Here is a 24,265-nt window from a genome sequence, read left to right as displayed (position 1 = left end):
GCTGTCTGGTATGACCTTCAACCCTAGGACTCTGCTACCTATTCCCCGATTTGACCTGCCCTTTTTTCAGCTATTCTCCTGTCTCGAAACACCAAGCCTGCACCACTCACTGCTTCCTTTCCATTCCTCTGTAAGAGTCGAGGCCCAGCTCAGATGCCACCTCCTGCAGGAAGCCTTCTCAGATTGCACCAGCAGAGTGAATGAATCCTTTCCTTCCCACCCCTCTTTCTGCTCCAGCACCTTGTATACTGTTTGTAGGCTGCAGTCAGTGTCCATGCTCCCACCCTCATCCCAGAGGTCCCAGCATGGTGATTTTGTTTTATTGGAGTATAGTTGATTTACAATATTGTGTTAGTTTCATGTGTACAGCAAAGTGATTCGGTTACATATATGTCTTTTTCAGATTATTTTCCATTATAAGTTATTACGAGATGTTGAATATAGTTCCCTGTGTATGCAGTAGGACCTTGTTGTTTATCTATTTTATGTATATTAGTGTGTATCTGTTAATCCCAAATTCCTAATTTATCCCTCCCCCACCTTTCCCCTTTGGTAACCATAAGTTTGTTTTCTATGTCTATGAGTCTGTTTCTGTTTTGTAGGTAAGTTCATTTGTATCATTTTTTTAGATTACACATATAAGCAATATCATATGGTATTTGTCTTTCCCTGTCTGACTTACTTCACTTAGTATGATCATTTCTAGGTCCATCATGTTGCTACAAATGGCCTTATTTCATTCTTTTTTATGACTGAGTAATATTCCATTGTATATATGTGACACATCTTCTTTATCCATTCATCCGTCAATGGACATTTAGGTTGCTTCCATGTTTTGGCTCTTGTACATAGTCCAGCGTTTGTGATTTTGTGGGGGTGTCTTTTTCCGAACAGCTTGTCATCACCACGGCCTCTCGGACACTCATGCCCTTTGCTGAGATCTGTGCGTGGGAGGGGGGCTTCAGAGGCAGGGGAATGTCAGGGTTGACCAGACACTCCTGGTTCAGCACGTGTCAGTCAGGTTGGCAGCCACCTGCCCCCCTTCCTGGGAGCGGGGTCCTGGCCGAGTCTTCCTCCGACCTCCAGCTCCCCGGCCAGCATCATCAGAGGCCCATACTCTGAGGCTGGCAGAGGGAATGATGCGTGACCACAGGAACAAAATCAGTGAATGGCCGGCTGCTTTGGTCCAGCTCCTGTTTACAGGTGTCCTTTTTGCTGGTTTTCAGAGCCTCCCCACGTGGACAGGGTGCAGCCCAGATGCACCAGAATGTGCAGGTTGGTCTCTGATCTGGGGAGAGGCAATTCTCCAGTGATTTCCAAGAGAATTCACTGCACCTGTCTTTACAGTTGCAAAGCCCCTTAGTATATTTTGAAAAGGACTTGATTTCTGGAACTTTTAAAATTAATGTATGAAAAAGGTGGTAAGCAACCTTGCCAAGGTACAGTTTCATATGCCAAAAAAAAGGAGACAAGCAAGAAACAACAAAACCAACAAACAAAAGCCTTGAAGAGGGGACTTCCCTGATGGTGCAGTGGTTAGGAATCCGCCTGCCAATGCAGGGCACACGGGTTCGAGCCCTGGTCCGGGAAGATCCCACATGCCACAGAGATCCCGTGTGCCACAACTACTGAGCCTGCGCTCTAGAGCCCGCGAGCCCCAACTACTGAATCCCACACGCCTAGAGCCCATGCTCCGCAACAAGAGAAACCACTGCAGTGAGAAGCCCGCGCACCGCCACGAAGAGTAGCCTCCACTCTCCACAACTAGAGAAAGCCCGCGCGCAGCAACAAAGACCCAAGGCAGGGCTTCTCTGGTGGCGCAGTGGTTGAGAGTCCGCCTGCCGACGCAGGGGACACGGGTTCGTGCCCCGGTCCGGGAAGATCCCACATGCCGCGGAGTGGCTAGGCCCGTGAGCCATGGCCGCTGAGCCTGCGCGTCCGGAGCCTGTGCTCCGCAACGGGAGAAGCCACAATAGTGAGAGGCCCGCGTACCGCAAAAAAAAAAAAAAAAAAAGACCCAAGGCAGCCAGAAATAAATAAATTTATTTTTTAAAAAAAAGCCTTGGAGAGGAGATTGAACTCCACCCAGCGGGGCGCGATGGAGCTCTGTTTCTATCTGTTCGTAGGCCAAGGGCAGCGGCCTTGCCGTGCAAGGGTGCCTGTGAGAGCAGACACATGCCCGCCCTGCCTCCCGGGCGCGGAGGAGCCCCAGCTGGGGGAGGAGCAGCAAGGCCAGCTTTGGGGGTTCATTTACTTTCTGGCGCATCAGTGGGCCCGGGGCCACCTGCCCGCTGTGTCTGAGAAAGTGCATGCTTGGCCCTGAGCGGCTTGGCAACAGCAGAGGGTCCTGGCCTCCCCACGCTGAGCCCGCCAACCCCGCCCATGGCCCTGGGATCCTGGTGGGTGGTGCATCTCAGCCCAAAGGCAGGACCGGTGCGTGCGAGCACGCGGTCCCCAGAGTGGGCAGGGTGGGTGTGTCGGGATGTGTGCAGGGCGCGCTCAGCTAAGCTAAGGGAAGCTGGTGACCGTGTAATCTGGGCGGCTGGAGGGAAGGCACGCTCCAGTGCCCTGTGACGGTGCCCTGTGACGTGGGGGATGGGACCTAGTGCTCAGGTGCCCTCCCAGTCTGGAGGGGAGCTCCTCCCTTTCCTTGCCCGCTGGCCACTGATGGAGCGCCCACTGGGGGGTGCAGGGCTCCTCCAGGAAATGACACGCCGGCCCTGCTTCCTGTAGGCCTGACCTGCTCGGAAGAAATGTGACAGTAATGACAGCAGTTCCCGCTGCGTCCCAAAGGCCTCCTCCCCCCCAGCACAATAGGCACGACACACCTTCCTGGCTCTTAACAAGTTACCGCAAACTCCGTGGCTTAAAGCAACAGAAATTTATCCTCTCACGGTTCTGGAGATCAGAGTCCAAACAGTATCACTGGATCGAAATCAAGATGTCAGCAGGTTTGTGCTCCCAAAGCGGGCTCTGGGGGAGAGTCGCTTCCTGGCCTCTTCCACCCTCTGGGGGCGGCTGGCGCTCCTTGGCTTGTGGCCGCATCCCTCCGGCCTCCGCCCCACAGTTACAGCCTGCGCCTGGGGCTGCGTCTCCAGAGGGGAGACAGACCCCATGTGAGCTCATCGCCACGTGACCAGCCAAGATGGACGTGCCCAGGGTCCAGGGAAGGAGCCATCCTCCGTGTCCGGGGCAGGGTAGGGATGAAGAGGAGGAGTGGAATGGAGGAACAGGCAGGCGTCCAGGGCCAGCGCTGTGAGGAGTGAGTGAGGCAGGGCGCAGGACCAGAGAGGGAGCCGCGAGGGGCACGCGTGCTGGCTTTGCGGGCGTGTGGTCTCCTGCTGTCACGAGGGCCGTGGGTCACCCCGAGAAGCAGGCCGGAGGTGAGGTTCGTGGGCTCGTAGCCCCAAGCGACCAGACCTCTCCTTTTTCATTCTCAGTGAAGGGCCCTGGACCAGGCGAGGAGAGGGTGATGCCCAGGGCCCTGGACCAGGCGAGGAGAGGGTGATGCCCAGCACTCGGGTGTCAGTGTTCTGGTCCTGCTGTTCCCACCGACCTCGCCATGGCTGTGCCAACTGTCGCTTTGGGTGTCAGTCATGCTGTCTGTGAAATGGGGCGCAAAGGGCTTATTCCTGCCTGTTCTGGCCCTACTGCCCCGCACAGGAAAAGGTCTTTGAACAAAGCCGCCCGAAGGAGTGCCTCTGGGTGGCCAAGGGCGCTTCCTCCCAGCCGCCGACCCCGCGTGGGGGATCCTGCCCTGACAGCTCTGCTGAGTCTGGGTGAGTCCTCTCCGCATTGTTCTCCCTCCTCTCCAAACAGGCGCAGTGGGTGGGGTCCAGGGGCACGAATCCCTGCACGTCGGTCCCCTCCTCTCCCCGAATTAAGGAGCACGTTGGTTCCTGCCCCCGCGCCTTGGCTCCGCGGTGCCGGGGGTCAGACGCCCCCCCGACTCCTCCCATCAGCGAAGGCCCCCCAGCCCCGCCCCCCAGCCTGGCGGAAGCCAACGCCCTGTAGGAACGCACCCCATCGGGCCAGCGCCCAGGGACGGTGCCCGTCCTCAAGGGTCTAGGCGTGCTCGCTCAGGCCCAGCCGGCTCAGGCTGAGATACACACGGACGTGCAGGGTTCCCAGCGCCCTGGCCTGCCCTTTCATCTGCCTGCAAAACTTTTGTGCCAGCGCGTGGGAAGGGGCCTGGGGCTGGATGCTGGGGGACGCAGGCTGGGGCCACTCCGCCACCCTCTGACTTCCTTCCATTCGCTCATCTGTTAAACCTAAGAAAAGAGACGGCGGGCACAGGCCGAGCACCTACTAGGCGCCCAGGAGCGCAGCGTGCACTTTCCACACGGAGCTCCTTCCCTCTCCCAGCCGCCCCATCCTGCCAGCCGGGGTGGGGGGGTGGGGCGGATAGCACGACTGACATCCACAAGGGGTGACCGAGCCGTAATTCACGCCCAGAGTCCGGGCTCTGCCCGCCTGTGGGAGCAGCTCCCCTCCGCCTGCTCCCCGGCCCCCAGGGTCCAGCGGAGGCCGCGTCTGCAGAGGGACACCAGGCTGGGCTTGTCAGGGGCAGAAACAGCTGTGCGGGGAGCTTGCCTGTCCGTGCGTTCGCTCCTGGGGACGTCAGAGGGCTGAGTCTGCCTTCCCAGAGTCAGAAAGGCGCTCGGCCGCTTACAGCCCTGCACCCTCGGGCGAGGCTCCTAGCTGCCCGAGCCTCGGGTCTCCTCCTCTTTGCAGTGGGGGCACCGACCTGCCTTGCGGAGTTGCTGGGCGCGCTGCACGCCATTGGCGTCCAGCGAATGTTGACCACGTGCTCAGGAATAGCATCCCCGGCAGCGCCCACTTAGGCTGGAGCGGCAACCGGCCAGCTAGGTCTGCACTTGCTTGGTCCCTTTTCCTCCTTTCTTGGCCCGGCTGGTGGCCTAGCCCTGAAATCCAGTTCGGGGGGTCGGCAGGGCCCTCCAAAGAGGGAGGGAGGGAGGGAAACAGGAAGGAGCCTGCTAAGGAGAGGCCCTTTGCTGGGCTTGCCTCCAGGGAGGAGGACACACACACACACACACACACACACACACACACACACACACGTGCACGCGCGCGCGTACACACACACAAACGGAAGGGCCAGCACAGCTGCCCGTGCCGCCCAGCAGCTATGGGCAGGATGCCAGCAGGCCAGAGGGTGCACAGGCCCGAGGACCTACGGCTCGGGTCTGCCTTGCAGGAAGCCGGGCCCCTGGATCACTCCGGGCAGGGGGAGGCTGATTAGTCAAGGCTCGCCTTGACAGGCCCTGGCAGTTGCCTAAGACAGAAAAAGTCAGCTGAAACTGGTTGAAACAAACAAACAAGTGCATTGGCTCAGAGAACTGAAAAGGCCGAGGGTACCAGCTTCTGGCAAAGCCAGATCCCTCTCCAGGGGCTCAATTCAAGAAACTGGTTCCACGGCGTTCAGCTCTGATGTTTGTGTATCATCTCTGTTCCTGGCCTCTCCCCTCAGGGCCCCCAGTGACTCCACCCACACAGCAACCTCTGTGGACAGAGCATACTTCTTTCCCAAAGGTTTCAGCCCAAGGGGCTGTCTGGGGCACATGCCCATCTCTGATGGTGCCCGGGGATATGGAATGTCTGATCGTCAGGGCACAGGCTACATGGCGCCCACCCACAGCAGAAGAAGGGAAGTGGGTCCAACACAGATCCGGCCCAAAGCTCTCTGTGGGCTCTGCTGCTCCGCTCAAGATATAACCTTCGCACACACGTTCTCATGCTCTAGCCTTTCTCTGCACGTGCTGCACCCTTTATTTGCAAAATGTGCTCATGAACGAGCTCCTAGGCATCCTTCAGAGCCCAGCTCAAGGTCACCTCCTCTGAGGAACCTTCAGGCAGAGTTAGGGAATTTGTTCCTCTGCTGGAACCTTTAAACTGATTTGTGTTTGTGCCTCTTCCACTTGGGCTCTGAGCTCCCTACAGGTCGCTGGGAACAGAGCAAGGGCTTGGGGCAATTTTCTTGGGAAGATTAACAAATATGGGAAGAAACAGTTGATAGAATCAGGCTCAGATGAGCTCAGAGCTGGACCGAAGGGTAGGAGGGAAGGCATAAAGGTAGTGTCCAAGCTGAGCAGCCTGCAGAAAGGCTGACTTTGCCGGTCCGGTTGACTGAGGCCTGCAGGCGTGTGAGTGTGCACACGTGTGTGCCTACAGCCCGGGAGAATGTGACCATCTTTTAAAATGAGCTCACACATCTGGTCCCTCCTCCCATCCTCAAGGTCCCTTCCTTGAGTCTCTGCCCAGTTGCCAGAATTCAAGGCCTGGATGGGCCACGGCTAAGACCAGGGTCAGGATCCCGCAGCCCACAGCGTGGAAATGGAAGAAGAAAGGGAGGCTGTGGCTGAGGGGTGGCCTGAAGCAGCAGCTCCGATTTCACGGCATCTGCCTTGCCTGGTAGGTCCGACGGCACTGTTCTTGGTTCCCCAGCACTGATAGCACCGCCTGTGTGGGGACTGTCTGTCAGGCGGGATGGGGCAAGCATCCAAGAAAGAGCAGCTCTGGTCCCTGAAGGACCAGCCTTGAAGGGTGGCTGCGTTGCTGTGATTTCAGGGCTGCTGGGAAGGCCCCTGGTCCCTCAGATGCATTCCTAATGCTTCGAATTCTGCCATTTGAGATTCATTCCTTCGGCTGTCTTCGGTCTGTTAAGACGACAGTCTCCTGGGACATTTGTGACCGTGGAGCCTATCGGTCATTCACAGCACAGTGTGAGGGAGAGGCTCCGTCTCCCTCCTGAAAGCGGACTTGATTGTGCGTGGTGATGGGATGGGAGTGGGGGTGAGGATAGGGAGCTGGAGTGGGGCAGGGGATGGGGGGGTAAGTTCTTTTCTTCCCCGGGGCCACCGCCACCTCCCTGATCCTGCACCCGCCAGAGCCCCGCTCGCGCACACAGTGTCGACGTCGCAGTCATCAGGAGCACCTGCTTCTCTGCCGGGGGACAGGCCCAGGTACAGGCTCGGGTCCAGACCCACCTGGATTGGTTGTGGTTCCGATACTTGCTCTCTGAGTGACCTTGGGCAAGGGACCTAGCCTTTCTGAGAGTGTTCTCATCTGTAAAATGGGCATAAGGTGCCTACTTTGTGGATTTTTAAATTTAGATCAGTAAACGAAATACATGCATGTGACCCCACGGCAGCTGGCACCCAGTCTTGAGGAAATGCCAGGTCAGGGCACAGCTGAGCGGTGCCATGCAGAGGGGACATCTAAGGAGGCTTCCCAGAGGAGGTGTCTCAACAGTCGTCTGTAGCTGTGTTAATGGGCCTGTTGTCTTGGGTCCCACAGGCCCAGGTCAGCAGACGCTCCGCACCCCGAGCTGGCTTGTTGCTGAAAAGGGAAGGGAAGGGGCTTAGTGCTTGTGAACCCCCTACCATGTGCCCAGTGCTGGTCTTTGTCTACCACCTGGAGAGGCACCAGAGAGGACCAGCGTCCTGGCCGCGGCCACCCAGCTAAGTGGGAAGGATCGGGGTTGGCCCTGTCCCGCTGCTTCCGGACGCCGACCTGGGTCCCCCTGGACAGCCTCCAGAACCCAGCTGTGCTCTGCGTTGCCAGGATTCACCTTTGCTTCTCTCCCCACTGGGAGGCTCTGCTGGCCCAGACCCCACTCCCAGGCCTGGCACCGGAAGGGTAGGGGCTGTTCCGTGCACGCTGTCATCAGCTCTGTTGTTACCTAACCCACCTCATTGCCATCCCCTGTCGAATCTGCTTAGGGGCAGGCAGTGGCCTCTCTGAGCTGCCTGCTGTGTCACACCAAGGGGACAAGGAGTCCTCGACACTGTTCCCTGTTGGGGCAGCGAGAGCCTGGGCTGAGGGTGGCACCGTCCCGGCAGTGAGGCAGCTTGGGTTGAGTCCCGGCCTGCGTCTCCGGCCACACAGCTTGGGGAGGTGACCTCCGTCTCTGGACCCAGAGCCCTCGTGGGTGAGGTGCACTGTTGGTGCCCGAGTTTTCATGTCTCCTCCCGGCGGCCATCAGGCTGGCCATCATCACGGGCTGCTGTTCTGAAGTCAGCATCCCTGTGGGGAGGGGCGTGGCCTGGAAGAACCTCGAGCTCCTCCCTGTTTCCTTGGAGGATAATGTGATGAGAAGGGGATAACAGAGGTCACTCTCCTCCAAAGGATGGTAGCAGAGGTGTAGAGAGAAAAGTCCCAGCTCCTCAGCATGGGGACTCGGCCCCCACCTGCCACCTCCGGGCCCAGCTGCTGAGGCTACACTGATTCCGGCCCCGCCAGGCAGCCCCACAGCGGGGTGCACGACAAGACCCCCTCCAGCCTCCTGTTTGGCCGGTGGGATGGGAGTCACCTTGGACAGACCAGGGCCACCATGTGCCCTCCATGTGTTCCTTTAAATCCCCACATAATCACTGGCTTGTCTTGTGGGGCCTTAGCTGTGGTCCTTGCACCCCACAGGGTGACGTGTTGCTAGGGAGGCCTGGCCAGGCCACTTAGGGCCACCAGCTTTAGTAACGCCAGGCTGCCCTGCCCTCGAACCTGGCCAGCATCTTGCGGGCCCTGGAACCTACCCTGCCTTGAGTGCCCAGTGGTGGACCAAGGCTCTGAGGACAGGAGACGCATCACGCACTCACTCTTCTCCCCTGGACACATGGCCTCTGTGGCCCAAAGCAGAGCCACTTCTTTGGTCCCTGGCACTCAGTGCAGTTTCCTCACAGGTGGCCTGGCCTCTGATGGCGGCTTGTGAGTGAGGATAGCTGGAGGCTGTGACTGGTGGCGGAGGCTCCCTTCTGCCAGGCTCAGTGCCTGGTTCACAGATGTGTCAGCACCACTGGCTCTGAAGATACCTCTGAACACCTGCGGGATAACAGTTGCCTGCCAGATGCTTGATGCAGCGGTGCCTGGGACACGCCCTGCTCTCTGGTTGCCTGGGAAACACACCTGCCCACCTAAGATGGGAACCGTGCCCCCCGGGGGGGAGCAGAAACCTCATGCCAGGGGAAGGGTTTCAGGGAGAGCACCACTGACCACCGGGGTCCCTTGACCCAGGCTTGCAGGGAAGAGAAGGAATTGCCCTGACGAGGTATAGGGTGCAGGTAGGCCAAGAATTGGCATGGGCGAAAGCACCACAGCGTGGAAGTGCCCCGGCGGGTTCATTGGATCTGTACATCCATTGGAATTACATCTGCAAAAGCTCAAAAATAAAGTAGCAGAATGCATACACCCAGGCCTGTAGAGCGGCCTCTGAGCATGGAGCTTCTGTAACCCAGATGTTAAGACATCTGGATGTCACCTGTTTGGGTCCTGGTTCGCACTGTGTCATAAGCACAGTTTTCATGCCCTGTTGCACATAATCAGTAATTAGCTCTGGTGTGCTCCAGCCCATGGACAAGTCATGCCCTCTCTGAAGTAAGCGGTTCTCACAGCCCCTTTTCACACATCTGACGTCAAGGTTTTGAGGGCTTCCCAGGCACATCTGGATTTTGCCTTCAAAGTGTGGTACTAATGCTGTAATAACAACTCTCACTTATTGACTGGTGGCTGTGTCTCAGGCACCATTTGGGGGACTTTCATCCTCATGGCACCCCTAGGAAATGGGCACTGTTGTCATCCCCATTTTACAGATGAGGAAACTGAGGCTTGGTGAGGTTAAATTACTTGCTCAGCGTAACTGAGCTGATGAAGGCTAACGTTCTTTTTTTTAGTTTTTATTGAAATATAGTTCATTTACAGTGTTCTGTCAGTTTCGGGTGTACAGCAAAGTGACTCAGTTTTATATATATATATATATATATATATATATATATATATATATATATATATATATATATATATATTCTTTTTTTTCTAGATTCTTTTTCATTATAGGTTATTACAAGATATTGAGTATAGTTCCCTGTGCTATACACTGGGTCCTTGTTGTTTATTTATTTTATGTATAGTAGAGTGTATCTGTTAATCCCAAACTCCTAATTTATCCCTTCCCTTACTTTTCCTCTTTGGTAACCATAAGTTTGTTTTCTATGTCTGTGAGCCTATTTCTATTTTGTAAATAAGTTTATTTGTATCATTTTTTTAGATTTCAAATATAAGTGACATCAGATGGTATTTGTCTTTGTCTGATTTACTTCACTTAGTATGATAATCTCTAGGTCCATTCATGTTGCTACAAATGGAATTATTTCATTCTTTTTTATGACTGAGTAATATTCCATTGTATATATGTACCACATCTGCTTTATCCATTCATCTGTCAATGGACATTTAGGTTGTTTCCATGTCTTGGCTATTGTAAATAGTGCTGCTATGAATATTGGGGTGCATGTACCTTTTCAAATTAGTGTTTTCTCTGGATATATGCCCAGCAGTGGGATCACTAGATCATATGGTAACTCTATTTTTAGTTTTTTAAGGAACCTCCATACTGTTCTCTATAGTGGCTGAGATTCTAATGCAGGTTGGTCTGATTTGAACACATATTCTTTGCACTGTGTCAAGTCACAGAGAGGCCTCTATTTTCTGAAAAATCGAAAGTGAAATCTTTAGATTTGGTTCCAGTGACTTAGTTGTGCTTTCACAGCAGCTCCCCCCAGTCTGATTTTTACTTTAATATGGGCAAGTTTTGGAGTAGCTGACCTCAAAATACCCCTGTAACTAACATGCTAACAGCTGCTTGCAGGCCCCCGGGGAGCAGGCCTGTCCTTTTGTTGAGCTGAGCAGGTACCTCCTGGAGGGCTGACCATAGAGATGGGCCACGGCCACACCAGCCCCAGCCCAGGGGACCACGCCAGGTGCGTGCCCGATTGTCAGTGGGCGTCAGAGAAGGGAGACTCTGGGAACATCAGAAGGAGTTCCATGTAAGGAAAGCCAGAATGATATTCCAAAATTTTCATGACGGCTCAGCGTTTCCAAACGCTCCTTGAATCCTGATCTTTTCTTGTACAGCCGATCCCGTGGCTGAGTGCTTCACTGCAGGGATTGTCCCACGGAAGCCCCAAAGTCTCCATCTTTCAGGGCATCTCCTGATTTCTCTTTTCCTCAGTTCTGTTAAGAAGATGAGCTCTTTGTATCTTCCCCCTGGTGTTAGTATTTTCACGGTCTGTTTTTCATACCAGTTGGTAGGATGCGGGCGTTTGTCCATTTCGTAGACTTACTTGTTAATGCGTCTGGTCCTGAGCAGCCACCGGGGAAGCAGTGGTGACAACTCGCAGAGGTGTGTGGCCTGCCGAGCTTGTGGTCCAGCAAATCCAGCTCTGTGTGTGCAGAATTCCATCACCAACATGAGACGGGTGGGTGGGCAGCTGCACCAGCCCTGGGAGATTTCCACCTGCGTTTCCTGGCTAATGTATGAGGTTTGAGACTCTGTATGAGGGTGACCAGGGGATGTTGGCGAATAAATAAAGGTGCAGCCGCCAAGGTTCTGCTCCTTGACGGGGTTCCCTGGGCATCCTCCTGGGTGGGCCACACCTTCTTAAAACGTTCCCCTTTGTCTCTGCAGGCCTCCCGCCCTGAGTGGCAGCCCGGTCATCTCGGATATCTCATTGATCCGACTTTCCCCGCACCCTGCCGGCCCTGGGGAGCCCCCCTTCAACGCCCCACACCCGTACGTGAGCTCCCACATGGAGCAGTACCTCTGCGCTGTGCACGGCAGCCCCACGCACCCCGCCATCTCGGCGGCCAGGGGCCTCAGCCCTGCGGACGGTGAGTAGGGAGGGCCTGAGGCACTGGGGTGGGGGGACGGATGCTAACTCTAATGCTGGTCATTCCTCAGCCGCTGTCCGTAGGATGGTCAGTGGCTGGCCTTCCTCCCTGCCCCCCATCAACAGTAGGTCTTTCGATAAATGAGCGGTCCAAGACAGGGGAGCCAGGGATGCATTGGTTTTTGCACTCATTAAAGAACTATTCGTAGGACGTCCCAGGTGACGCAGTGGTTAAGAATCTGCCTGCTGATTCAGGGGACACGGGTTCGAGCCCTAGTCCGGGAAGATACCACATGCCATGGAGCAACTAAGCCCGTGCGCCACAACCACTGAGCCTGCGCTCTAGAGCCCGCGAGCCACAACTCCTGAGCCCATGTGCCACAACTACTGAGCCTCTGCTCTAGAGCCCATAAGTGACAACTCCTGAGCCCACGTGCCACAACTACTGAGGCTGCGCTCTAGGGCCCGCGAGCCACAACTACTGAGCCTGTGCTCTAGAGCCCATGAGCGACAACTACTGAGCCCGGATGCCACAACTACTGAAGCCCACGTGCCTAGAGCCCACGCTCCACAACAAGAGAAGCCACCACAATGAGAAGCCCGTGCACCACAACCAAGAGTAGCCCCCGCTCGCCGCAACTAGAGAAAGCCTGCACGCAGCAACGAAGACCCAACACAGCCAAAAATAAATAATAAATAAATTTATTTTAAAAAGAACTATTCATAAACAGCCTTGGCATGCAAATTACGTAATAAGAATGGTGACGTCTGTTTATTCATGGAGGTCCTATCTTAGGTGAGAATTACTTGGTTGCAAGATGCCAAAGTCTGCAGAAGCTGGTGTTAAGCAGAGTAGGTGTTGTATTGGGGTGTCTCAGGGCCCCCCCAGAGTAGAAAGAAGGCAGAGCTGGACAGGTTTCTGTCTGCATCTCTGGCAGGTCAACGCATGGCCTCTAAATGGGACCCCAGCCCCAAGGCTCCGGGGTGACCACCAGTGACTTTGTTTCCCTCCTGAGAGGATGCTGGGTGGCCCAGCTCAGTCAGATGGCAACCCTGTTCAATTCATTTGAGACAGAAGAGGGCAGAGTCACAAAGAGAAACCAGACAAGGTGAATGGCTGCAGCCGCGGGACATGAAGACGGCCAGCCAGAATGGGGCCATCCGGAAATGGCCCTTCACCACTGCTCCTGGCCCTGAACTCTGCGTGGGCCCCCGAGTGGCCGCGACCAATCCGGGATGTGCCAAAGGGTATGACACATCCACACAGAGCCCATGTCTCCTGGGAAGTGGACCGGAGCTCCCCAGCCTCTCCTGGCGGTGCAGGCCAGGGTCCAGACGCTGTTCCTGCCTTGAAGTTCACACGTGGTGCAGCGGGCGTCATGGTGCCCTCAGGAAGATACGTCCACGTCCTAAGCCCTGAACCCGAGAGCGTGGCCTCATGTGGAAAAGGGCCCTGTGCCGATGTGATTAAGTTGGGGATTCTGAGTCGAAGAGATCATCCTGGATTATCCACGTGGGCCTTAAATCCAATGACAAGTGTCCTTATAAGGGACACATAGGTAAGAAGGCAACGCAAAGATGGGAGTGATGTGGCCACAAGCCAAGGAAGCTGGCAACTCCCGGAAGCTGGAAGAGGCAAGCAACAGGTTTTCCGCTAAGGCCTCCGGAGTGGGTGGCCCTGCTGACACCTTGATTTTGGACTTCTGGCCTCGAGACCTGAGGGAGAATAAAAATCCATTTTCACGGCAGTTAGCAGCAAGCCTGTACTAACTTGTTACAGCAGCCCGAGGAAACTAATACACACGGAGACGGGGCGGTCCTCTCGAGGCCTGGGTCAGGGAGGGCCCTGAGAGATGTCTGTAGGAGGCAGAGGGGTCCACCAGACCAGCCTGTGTGCGTGTGTGTGTGTGTGTGTGTGTGTGTGGACAACGGGCACTCAAGGAAGGCTTCAGCGAAGAGGCACAAGCCAGAAGGGGGAGGGGAGGGCATTTCAGGCACAGGCAGGCCAGGCAGAGGCCGTGGGGCTGCAGACCAGGGCTGTCCCTAGATGATGCAGCAGGAGGAAGCGGGGGGAGGCTGACTGCTTCCGTGGACCGGCTGCTTCCTTCTGCCAGACTGTGTGCATCTCCTTTGACACCTGCCAAGACTAAGAGCAGGGAGGCCAGTTCCCGGGCTCTGGATTCCAACTCCCTGCTGTGTGGCCTTGAGCAGCATCTTTATGTCTTTGAGTGCCAGAGTCCTCATCTGCGGAGGGATCAGCTCATGGCGCGACGCCAGTGAAACCGGAGAACGGATGCGGTCCCCTCAGCCCTGTGACTGCACCCACCCAGCGGGACGCCCCGCACAACGTTGGCTGATGCTATCTTTTTTTTTTTTTTTTTTTTTTGCGGTACGCGGGCCTCTCAATGTCCTGGCCTCTCCCGTTGCGGAGCACAGGCTCCGGACGTGCAGGCTCAGCGGCCATGGCTCACGGGCCCAGCCGCTCCGCGGCATGTGGGATCCTCCCGGACCGGGGCACGAACCCGTGTCCCCTGCATCGGCAGGCGGACTCTCGACTGCTGTGCCACCAGGGAAGCCCTATCATTTTTAATAGTAATTTGACTAGTGGGTATTATTACCCCCATTTTACAGATGGAAAACTGAGCCAGCTCAGAGAGGTGGCACCTTCTTAATTTTGCACACCTGGTAAAAGCCAGGACCCCCGAGGGGTATGTTTGGTTTCCAAGCCCCCCTTTAACTAACACCACACCCCTGAGTGCCAGGCCCCCTCAAGATACTCTGAAGTTCATCCTCCCGGCCTCTTTGCTAAGCCCCGGCAGGGCTGAGTGCGGGACTGGAGGCGGACCGCCCGCCCCGGTTCTGACGGGCCAGGAGCTTTATCTGGCCAGGGCGGGCGAGCGCTCGCCCGCCATCCCGTTTTGAGTGCTGAGTGAGTCTGACCTGGCGCCCAGCTGTCTGGCCACCCTGGCACCTCCGACTGCATCTTCTTTTTCCTTTGGAGACTATGCCGGACCACGGACCCTGGAGCTCTGGGCGTCTGTGGGGCTGGGAGGAGGAAGCAGTTGTTTACGGCTTTGAGCAAGTGGAGGAATGCGCAGGCTGGGATCTGGTTGCCCCATCAGCAGAAACAGCCCCGCCCCAGCCGGCTGCTCGGGGCTGACCAGGGACGGCGGGGGAGAGGGATCCGGGGGGCTGGGGAGGGCTGCAGGGCCCGGGGGGGGCCTCCTCGGGCCAGGTGCGTGTTTCTCTTCTTTTTGGCCAGGTTCTGACAGTTTCTTCCTCTCCCTCCCTCCTGCCCACAGTGGCCCACGAACACCTAAAGGAGAGGGGGCTGCTTGGCCTCCCCGCTCCAGGCACCAACCCCTCAGACTATTACCACCAGATGACCCTCATGGCAGGCCACCCCATGCCATATGGGGACCTGCTGATGCAGAGCGGGGGTGCGGCCAGTGCACCCCATCTCCATGACTACCTCAATCCAGTGGATGGTGAGTACTGGGCCAGGGTGGGTGTGGGGTGCAGGACAGGGGCTGACGGCCCCCCTGAGGCCGAGGAGGGTGCTTGTGGCTCCTTTTGGCGGGGGGAGGAGCCCAGTGGAGGAATCTGGGCTTTACCCCAATCCCTGCCATGACTGCTGTCCTTGGGAGACTGCGTCTGAACAACACGCACAAATACTTAGTGAGTCATCATGGGCCGGGAAGTGTTGTAGGAACTGCAGTCACTCCAGGGAACCAAAGGGACTCATCCCTGCCTTCATGGACCTTACTTACAGCTTAGTGGGGAGAGACAAACAGTTCAGGAATGGGGTGAGGGCACTGGGTGGACGAGGGTGCCATCTTGAAAGAGGAGATCCAAAAATCCTTACTGAGAAGATGATATTCAAGCAAAGCATTGAAAGGGATGAGCCGTGCAGAAATAAGCCAAAGAGTGATACAGACGGGAGAGACAGCAAGTGCAAAGGGCCTGAGGCCGCAGTGGGCCTGCTGGGATAAGAAAAGCCCGGGAGGCCAGTGTACCTGGTACCCAGTGAGTGAGGGGTCAGTAGGGTAGGGCCAGAGTTCGGGGGCTGGCTGTGCCGGTCGGTCAAGGCTTGGTGAAACGTTGGCTTTCACGCAGAGTGAGGTGGGGCCCGTGGACGGGGTCGGACTGAGGAGGAATGAGACCTGACTTATTCTCAAAAGGAATTCCATTCTGGCTGCTGGTCGGAGAACAGATTTAGGGGCAAGGTGGAAGCAGGCCGTCCAGCTGGCAGAGGTGGGAGGAGCGGTCATGTTTCAGATGGACCTTGAAGGAAGAGCCACAAGATTTGTTCCCGGATGGGATGTTGAGTCAGGGAGGAAGAAAGGCATTGAGGAGAACACTGGGGCCTCAGGCCTGAGTGGTTGGAGGACAGAGTTGTCAGTAACTGAGCCGGGAGGCTGCAGGCCAGGCACGTTTGGGGCCGCGGCCGGTCGGGCGTTCCGGGGAGATGAGGTGCCTGGTGCCCATGAGGTACCAAGTCCCCCGCCCATCCCCAGCCATCCTCACAGCTGCTTTTGCAGGGGCAACTGCACCCTAACCATGAGCCAGCCCCTGGGGTCAGATGGAGCCCCCTATGTGGGGGAGAAAGCTGAAGACATCTTCCCCCCTCCCCAGTCAGCGCTGCTTCACCTGCCGGTCCTGGAGCTCATCCCAGAGACCCCCAGGGATCCAGGCCAGGCAACGGGGCTGGAAGCCACAGCGAGGGGCCGGCAGGCGGCTCCTGCGGATTTATCCTCCTCAAGCCCTTTTTCACTCCCTGGTGGCAGGGAGCAGACAGAGACCTGCAGGAGACCTGCTGGGTTGCAGGCAGTCCCGTGGGGCCAGGCAGGGCTGCAAGACTCGGGGGGGCCCCTGCACCCCTCAGCCACCTCCCGTCCCCCAGTCCTCCGCCCTGGGCTTCCAGTCCACACCAGCCACTGCAAGTCCACCTGATCGGCTGGATCAAAGCCAAGCCCCTCGCTTCCTAAGGCCTGGCTGAGATCTCACCTCCTCCAGGAAGTCCCTCTGGATGCCCCCTCCCTCCCCTGCTTTCCTTGTGACCAACCAGGATTCTTGACCCCCTCAATCAATAGGAATTGACTAGAGGCCAGACAAGAAATTCAGGCAAGGCTTTATGGGGCTCCTGCTGCAGCAGGGTGGGGGGAGGGCGAGAACCACTAACAAGGTTCCCTTACTCCTTTGCTCCCCGCGGTGGGGCGAGCTGGTTCCTTATCTGGGGTGAGGATGGGGGTGTGTCGGGGGAGGCGGGGCTTAGGTGCTCCGCCCACCCCTTTGGTGGTGCTGAGTGCAGGGGGCATGTGCAGGACATGCTTTTGCTCCAGGCTCCTCAGAAGTGGCAGTTGGGTTTTTGGTCTTTCTGTATCTTGTTGTCCATAATTTGCCCCAACTGCACATATACACAAGTTGTTTTTAGTCCCTTATAGATTCTCTGTATTTTGTTGCTCAAGAAGGTGTTTGCCCAGGTGCAAGCACTGCAGCCAAGGGTCCCAGGTCCCACCTGTCTCATCGTCTCTGTGCCCCGCTCACCTCACACTTAGGGGCCACCTCCAGCGGTCCCTAAGCACCACTCCCCTGCAGCGTTCCCTGCCCTCCCCCACAGGAGTGTCCCTGGGCAGGAGCACGGCAGTCCTCCCAGTGCCAGCTCTGTGGGTTTTGTCCCGTGTGTCACCCTCAGCCTGCCCTGAAGGGAAGCCACAGCACGACCAAACGATGCCACCAGAGTCTGGTCCCTGGGTCTGTCTCGCCCCCGTGTCTTCCCCAGGATGGTGTTTCGTCCAGGACGGGCACACAGTGTAGGGGTGCAGTGAGGCCTGTTGGCCCCCTGAGTGCGTAAATCTACATGCTTTTCTCTCTCCTCGCCTTAGCAGCCCTACAGGTGCCCCCCACAGGGAGCGGGAGGGCTCTGGGGAGGACATGCGCGTTGCTACTCATCTCAGTTAGAAACCAGACAACAGCGACAATACAGGGCATAAAGTTTGCTGCCGTTGTCCAAACGTCAGATTCCCCAAGCGATGTCTGCCTTCCAAGGCCTCGGGCTGGGTGGCACCAGGCCAGCCGGGCAGACACGGAGAAGCCGTGGCCGAGGGGTCTGGTCAGGCAGGTGTCCCCAGAGGGCGGGAGAGGCCGAGTCAGCACCTGTGAGCGCCTGCTGTGTGCACCTGTGAGAGCATCCAGGTGCCCGTGTGCCGTGCCTTTCCGTACACTCCCCGGGTGACTCCCCTCAGCCCCCTTCCGAGGCCAGAATGACCGTCCCTGCCGTAAGGTGGGCTCCCTGGCGTTGCCAGCATCCACAGACTTGCCCAGGCCGCAAGTCAGGGTTCCAGGCGCCGCTCCGTCTGTCACCAGCATCACGGGCTCTCCCTCATGCACACCGCCCCAGGCAGCACAGCACATCTGAGGGGCCCCGTGAGCCATGGCCCCAGGGAGAGCCCAGTGGGCAGAGCAGCTGGGCTGGAGCCAGCGTGCTGCAGGGATGGTGGTACTGCGGGCAGGTGTAGGCCACGCCGGCTTGAGCTGCGTCCTCACTGGGACAGCTGGCGCTGCTGGGACCCGGCGGGGCCTGGACAGTGATACCCTGCCTGCTGTGTGAGCGTGGCTCCGTGCCAGGTTTACAGTGGGTACTCCACGCATGCTGGTTCCCACCTCTTTCCACCGGTATCCTTTCCCTCTTTCAAATCTACCACCTTCTGCAGGGTTTTGTCTGCCAATTGCCGGCACCACCGTCCACCCCATGTCTGGGCCCCATGCCACACCTCCTCCTGGACACCTTTTCCTCACCACCAGCCCGCCCCCGCCCCAGGCCAGCCCACCCAAGACCTGCCAAGTCTGCCTTCTCAGCACCCCTGCCGGCCATCCAGTCCTGTGCCGGCTCCCAGCTCAGCCTCCCTCCGCCCCTCCCATGACCCTCGGGGTGAAACCCAGACCCTAGCACATGGCCAGCGGCCTTCCCTCCAGCCTGCCTCTCCCCCCCTGCGTCCCTGCGCCCGTCCACCGTCCCCGCAGGCTGGCCTCGGTCCGTCCCGCGCCGGGTCCCAGGACTCGGGTCAGCCAGCACTGCTCCCGGCCGCCGCCCGCATCAGCTCCCCTTGGGCTCCGCATCTCCCCCCGCCCACCTGCAGGACCCGAGGGGCCCCAGCTGTAACTGGCTGGCCCTTCTGTCTTCACGGACCCAGAGCCCCGCAGGTCCAGGAGCACCTGCCAAGGGGCAGGGCTCTGTGTTTGTCGGGGGGTGGGGGGAGGGAGGGAGCTGCAGTCACAAAAGAACCCGGGGTAGAAACATGCAAACGAATCGGAAGAAACTGCGAGGCCAGCAGCTGTCGGCCTGCAGGGAGCCTGGAAGGGGACAGGCAGCTTTGTTCTGGGGCGCTCAGCGTTTGGCAGTGTCTGGGCTGAGCATCTGACACACGGGGGTCGGGCGGTGGTGAGGAGGTGAGCTCACCATGGGCGTGGGAGCCGCCCCGATGAACTCAGCACAGCCCCCGGCATCCTGTCTCCGCCTTGGTCTTGAGGGTGTGATGGGCTTCAGTCGCAGAGCAGAGCTTCACCCCCTCCAGCCTTGGTCTGGACGGACACATGGGTTTCTCGGGCTGAGGTGGGGGTTGGTGGCGACCCGGGGGTTTTCACAAACCCCTGTGAACATGAGGACCGGGTGGTTTCTTTTCCTTCGTTCCCCATCACTTACCTCCGAGGAAATCAGAGTGAAGTCCAGCATGAATTCCTATATTTGTTGTTACTTAGTTTTTTTCCAAACCAGTTTCAGCCAGAACTTTTGCGTCCACTATTTAAAGTTTTAGGCATTTCTGTGCAGCTCCGATGCCTACGTGGCCCCGAGAGACTCGGGCCCAGACCTGCGCCCGGCTGAGCCCAGACCTGCCTCTGGGTCTGTGTGTGTGTGTGTGGTGGGGGGGTCCCTGGCCCCTCCCCTCCTGTGAACCGTGGGAACTGGGAAAGCCCACCAGCTCTGGTGTTTTCGGCTGGTCCCAGCTGCACGGGTCTGGGGAGAGATGCTCCCGGGAAGCCTCTGTCCACCCCGTGGAGGTGTGAGTGGGTCTTCCAGTCGAGTTTCTTTGTGCTCAGACTCTCACAGGGAAAGGTGTGCAGGCCTGGGGCCCGGGCAGCGGGGCTCACGGGACCACCTGGGAAAAGGCCCTGAGGCTCTGAGGACATGTGTGTTCATGTGAGGAAGCTGCCCATAAACGCGATGGGGACACGTAAGCTCTCTGCCCGTGCAGGGGCCCTGAGAGTTGGTGCGGAGTTGGGGAGACTCCGTGTGTGTCTCTTCGCTCTATCTTTTTCGTGCACACACACACACACCCTACCTACATACCACATACACACCCACACCGTAAACACGCACACACCATACACATGCACACTCACTCCTCGTTCATTCATGAATGAGGGTATTTACTGAGCACCTACTACATGCCAGGCATGGTGCCAGGTGCTAGCCACACAGCATGCCAAGCCCCGCTCCCGCAGTGCTCCAGGGGGGCTGCTCTGTGGAAGCTCCCTGTCGCGGCAAAGAACACCTGTCCGGAGGCCGCCCCGCCTACTCAGCCTGTTTCCTCAGCACCCGCACTGCACATTCCAAGAGGAGGCGGAGCCATGGGGGAGAGAACATCCCAGGGGCGATGAGTGTCAAGCTGGGGTGTGGAGACCAGGGGCACCCGGCTGTGAGGAGGCCTGGGGAGAGGGTGACAGGAAGGCCACCAGCTCCACATCCGGCAGAGCAGTGTCCCCAGCCCACCCACTGGCAAACCACCCGCGGTTTTACCTTAGCCAAGTGCCACCTACACGGTAACTTATTTAGTCTTATATTTTTAAGCGACTCACCTTAAAATAGAACTTTATTTTTTTTTCTGAAGTGGGAAACCCCATAATATCTGGGGAAGATGTCCCCGTCTGTGTCTCCGCGACGCCTAAACGATCTCCTTCAGGTCGTGTGTGTGTCCTGCGCTGGGGAAGATGCCACAGCCTTAGCGGCAAGGCTGGAGTCGGAGGGGTTCTCGCTGAATGGAAAAGCCAAGCCCTCCGTCCCCCGCAGAGCACGGGGCCGGGCTGTGGGCGGGACAAGGGGCATCTCCAGCAGAAGCCGTCCCCCCTCTGCCGGGAGCCTCCTGGCCTGCAGGTGGTCAGTGAAGGCCCATTGCCCCTGTTCTTTAAGGAGTGATGCGGCTTTGGAAGGTGATTGATAAGCAGTCCGGGGATCCGAGGTTATTCTGCCTAGTGGTCCTCTAGAGGGCGAGGAGGTCACTGCTTGTCACTGGGGCCCTAACGTGGAATTTTCTCACGTGATGCCGTCGAGTATTGGTGATTTAACGGCGGAGCCGCAGCCGCCGCCCCCCGCCCCACCACGCTGAGGAGCTTGAAATGTCTCCGCGTGAAATGTTGTGTGCTTACAGCCCGTATTTCCTACGAGCTGTATATTTTATGGTCGTATTGACCCTCACTTCACTCGGGTGTCGCCTCCGTCTGACGCCCGTTCCTTATGCTGCCTGCGGTCCGGGGAGGTCTCAGGAACCAGTTACACTGGTCACGCCACCGAGGGGCAGTGGAGCTGACGGAGGGGCTGCCAGAGGCCCCGTCCTGGGAGGGCGTCCGCACCCAGCCTGCCGACAGGAGGGAGACGGAGGGCACGGTGCCAAGGGCAGGCTCAGGCCGAATGGTGTGTCCGGCTCACCTGGCAAGCCTGCCCAGAGTCTCGCGGGACAAGCGTTACGAAGTCACTTTCCAGTTGAGGGGCCTCGAACCCAGAGCCCTAAGTTTCTTTGTCTCCATCACAGACCTGGGAGACGCGCTCGTAGGCCTCAGCCCCACACCTCTGGGCTCCAAAGCCTCGGCGCCTTCTACTCCCCCGCAAAAGGGGGTGTGAACAGCTGAGTGTGGGCCAGGTCAAGGCCCTCAAGCTGGATTTCCTTAGAGCATCTCCTTAGTGAGTCCAGAAACGAGCCGGGCGAGGGACTGGGCCATGCAGGAATGCTCCCTAAGCAGTGCGGATCAGGGCTCACAAGCCCTGCCACGAGGCTGTGCCCTGCCGTCCCCAGGGAAGGCGCGTCCCGGCCCCGAGGAGGCCCATCCGGAGCTGTGGGCGCTATGCTGCTCGGTAGTCCGTAGTGACCCTGAGGTGGGCGCTCTGGGCGCATCTTCTGGGTGAGGAAACGGCGCAGAGAGGTCCAGCGACTCGCCCAAAGACACCCAGTTAGAGCTGGCAGGCAGGGTCGGAACCTGCGTCTGCCCGGGTCCCGGGCCTGTTTCTGCATTTCCGACTATCCCAGGGACAGAGATTCCCCCGCCCCCACGAGCACTCTGGGACTACCTGGGGTAACCCTGCTTTGGTAGTGTCTAGTGATCCTGCCCAGAGCCACAGGTACCACTGCCATCTCCCACCAAGATGCTGAGCTCCAGGAGACGGGGCTGAGCATCCTTGCTTGCGGCTCCCCCAGCATCAAGGCCCGTGCCTGGCAAACAGACTTCTGCAGGAGGGCCCGATGGGTGTGTGAGCTAACGCGCGAACGAGCGAAAGAAAGAACTAGTGGACAAAACAGCGTCCAGGTCAGGTGGCGTCTGGCGTTTGCCCAGGTGAGGGCAGGCAGGTGGCTGGTCACCCAGCGGCTGTCGGCTCTCAGAACGGGGGCATCCACAGATGAATGGACATGACGAGTCTGCCAATCCTGGTCATAAATCACAGGAGGAGCCACGGGAAATGAGTGCCAGGCTTTTCTTTCTATTTAGTAATTTATCAAGGGAAGAGGCACATTAATAAACATATTTCCCTTGAGGGGAGGGCATAACAGAGATGAATATCACTGTCAGATCTGGCCTGTTTCGTCTTGTTAGGGGCACACGAGAGGGTGGGAATCCAAATATTAGTAGCAAAATCTTTTTTTAAGTGTATTATGAAGATGTGTGTGTATTTCTTACTTTGTATGATATTAGATGTACCCCCCATCTTGTATTTTCCCATTTACCACTCAGTTCATAAGTAACAGGAATCTTCTGGAAGATTCACTTTTATATCTCGGAGTTGCCTTTAAAGTGAGGATGAACAAGGAGTGAACCCAGTAAATAAGAATGAAGAAGCTTGGAGGACACCCGGATAGGCGGATGACTGTTTAGGGACAGATGTCCTCCGCTGTGGCTCAGTCGTCTTCTCTAGATTTGCTGCCCTTTTCCCCATTATTAGCTCTCAGCTCACCCTGCTCACCAAAGAGGCCTCCTAGCCCCTAAAGAAGCCGTGTTCATTCACAGTTTCATTCTGGAAGATCTGCTGGGTTCAAGGCACTGTCCGTGGTGCTCCCCCTGTGTCCTCAGGACGTACCTACCACACTGCCCCCATTGTGCAGATGGGCAAAGAGAGGCTCAGGAGGCTGAGTAATGCACCCCAGGGCAGCCACTAAGTGTCAGGCTGTCTGTGTGCCCCCACTGGGATGTGTGTATGTGTGTACGTGTGTGTGTGTGTGTGTGTCTGCTCTCCTGCACCCAGGAGAGCCCTCCCCTGATACCTACCCTCCCCACCTGAGCAGAGGCAGTGCGGTGGAGGTTCTGGTGTCCACCTGCCTGCTTTCCTACCATTCTCTACTTCCCCCGGCCACGTGGCCTTGGGCAAGCTACTTGTCTTCTCCTTTGTAAGATGAGGCTCATCATAGTTCCTTCTTTATAGGACAGTTGTGAAGATTAAATGGCTTTATACTTGAAAATGCTTAGAACAGTCCCGAGCATTCGCAGGGCACTCAGTAAATATGACTCTGGATGGCTGAGCCTCCACTGCCCCTTGACACACCACGCCTCTGCCCCATGCCCGGCTTTTGGCATCTCCTATTGGACTCACCATCGAGCCAGCCGGATCCCAGTGCTGGGATATAACGGTGAGCGGGGGGACCGAGTCCCTAGTTCACAGAGGCGGGAGAAACAGAAGCAACCAGACATACACAAGCAGGTGCGAACTCCCCCGAGCTGCACCTATTCACAGAGGGGGGACCGTGGTGCCCTGAGAGCGTCCCAGGGGGACCTGCCCAACTGCAGGAGGTCAGCGATGGTTTCCTGGGGAACGTGATGACCCTGCTGAGGGCAGAGCGCTGCAGACAGAAGCAGCAGTATGTGCAAAGGCCCTGTGCAGGAGGCTGGCGAGAGGGAGCCAGGGGCACCCACGGAGCCACCGGGTAAGCCACGCTGAGGACTTGTGCCTTTTTCCTAATAGCAGTGGGAGCTCTGGAAAGGTTTGAGGTGGGCAAATGCAAAAACATGATCTGATTTGGCCGCAGTGAGGAATGTGTATTGGACAGCAGTTAACTAAGCGCCCCGGGATGCCCCAAGCAAGTGGGGGGCTGGGCTGGTGGAAGTGGGAGATGCAACTGTGAAGGAGGTGAGGAGGGGGAAGCGTCAGGCCAACTCCCGGGTCCCCCCGCTCTGCTGCTCTACGGGTGGCGGGCGCCCGCCGAGCCCAGCCCTCCAGGAGATGAGCAGGGTGGGCTGAGCTGCGGCTGCCCTCAGACGCAGGAGGCCAGGTAGGCAGCTGGCTGTCAGGAAGTTCTCTATCAGAGCCGCTAAAGTGAGGACTTAAA

At 57.6% G+C, this 24,265-nt stretch overlaps 1 protein-coding gene across 1 annotated transcript in view; it reads left to right on the top strand.

The window, feature by feature from the left end:
* The window catches only part of GLI2 (GLI family zinc finger 2), a gene marked incomplete at its 3' end in the record, with an annotated part of 245,640 nt that overhangs the window by 195,774 nt on the left and 25,601 nt on the right, over nt 1–24,265 (top strand). The window contains exons 4-5 of the mRNA XM_079710035.1: nt 11,480–11,682; nt 14,984–15,169. Of these exons, the coding sequence (XP_079566161.1) occupies nt 11,480–11,682; nt 14,984–15,169 (389 nt within the window). The remainder of the gene's footprint in view (nt 1–11,479; nt 11,683–14,983; nt 15,170–24,265) is intronic.

This window comes from Hyperoodon ampullatus (assembly GCF_949752795.1).
Source record: "Hyperoodon ampullatus genome assembly, chromosome: 8".
Classification (NCBI taxonomy): domain Eukaryota; kingdom Metazoa; phylum Chordata; class Mammalia; order Artiodactyla; family Ziphiidae; genus Hyperoodon; species Hyperoodon ampullatus.
The sequence above is the reverse complement of the archived record's forward strand: the minus strand, read 5'-3'. Positions and strand labels throughout refer to the sequence as shown.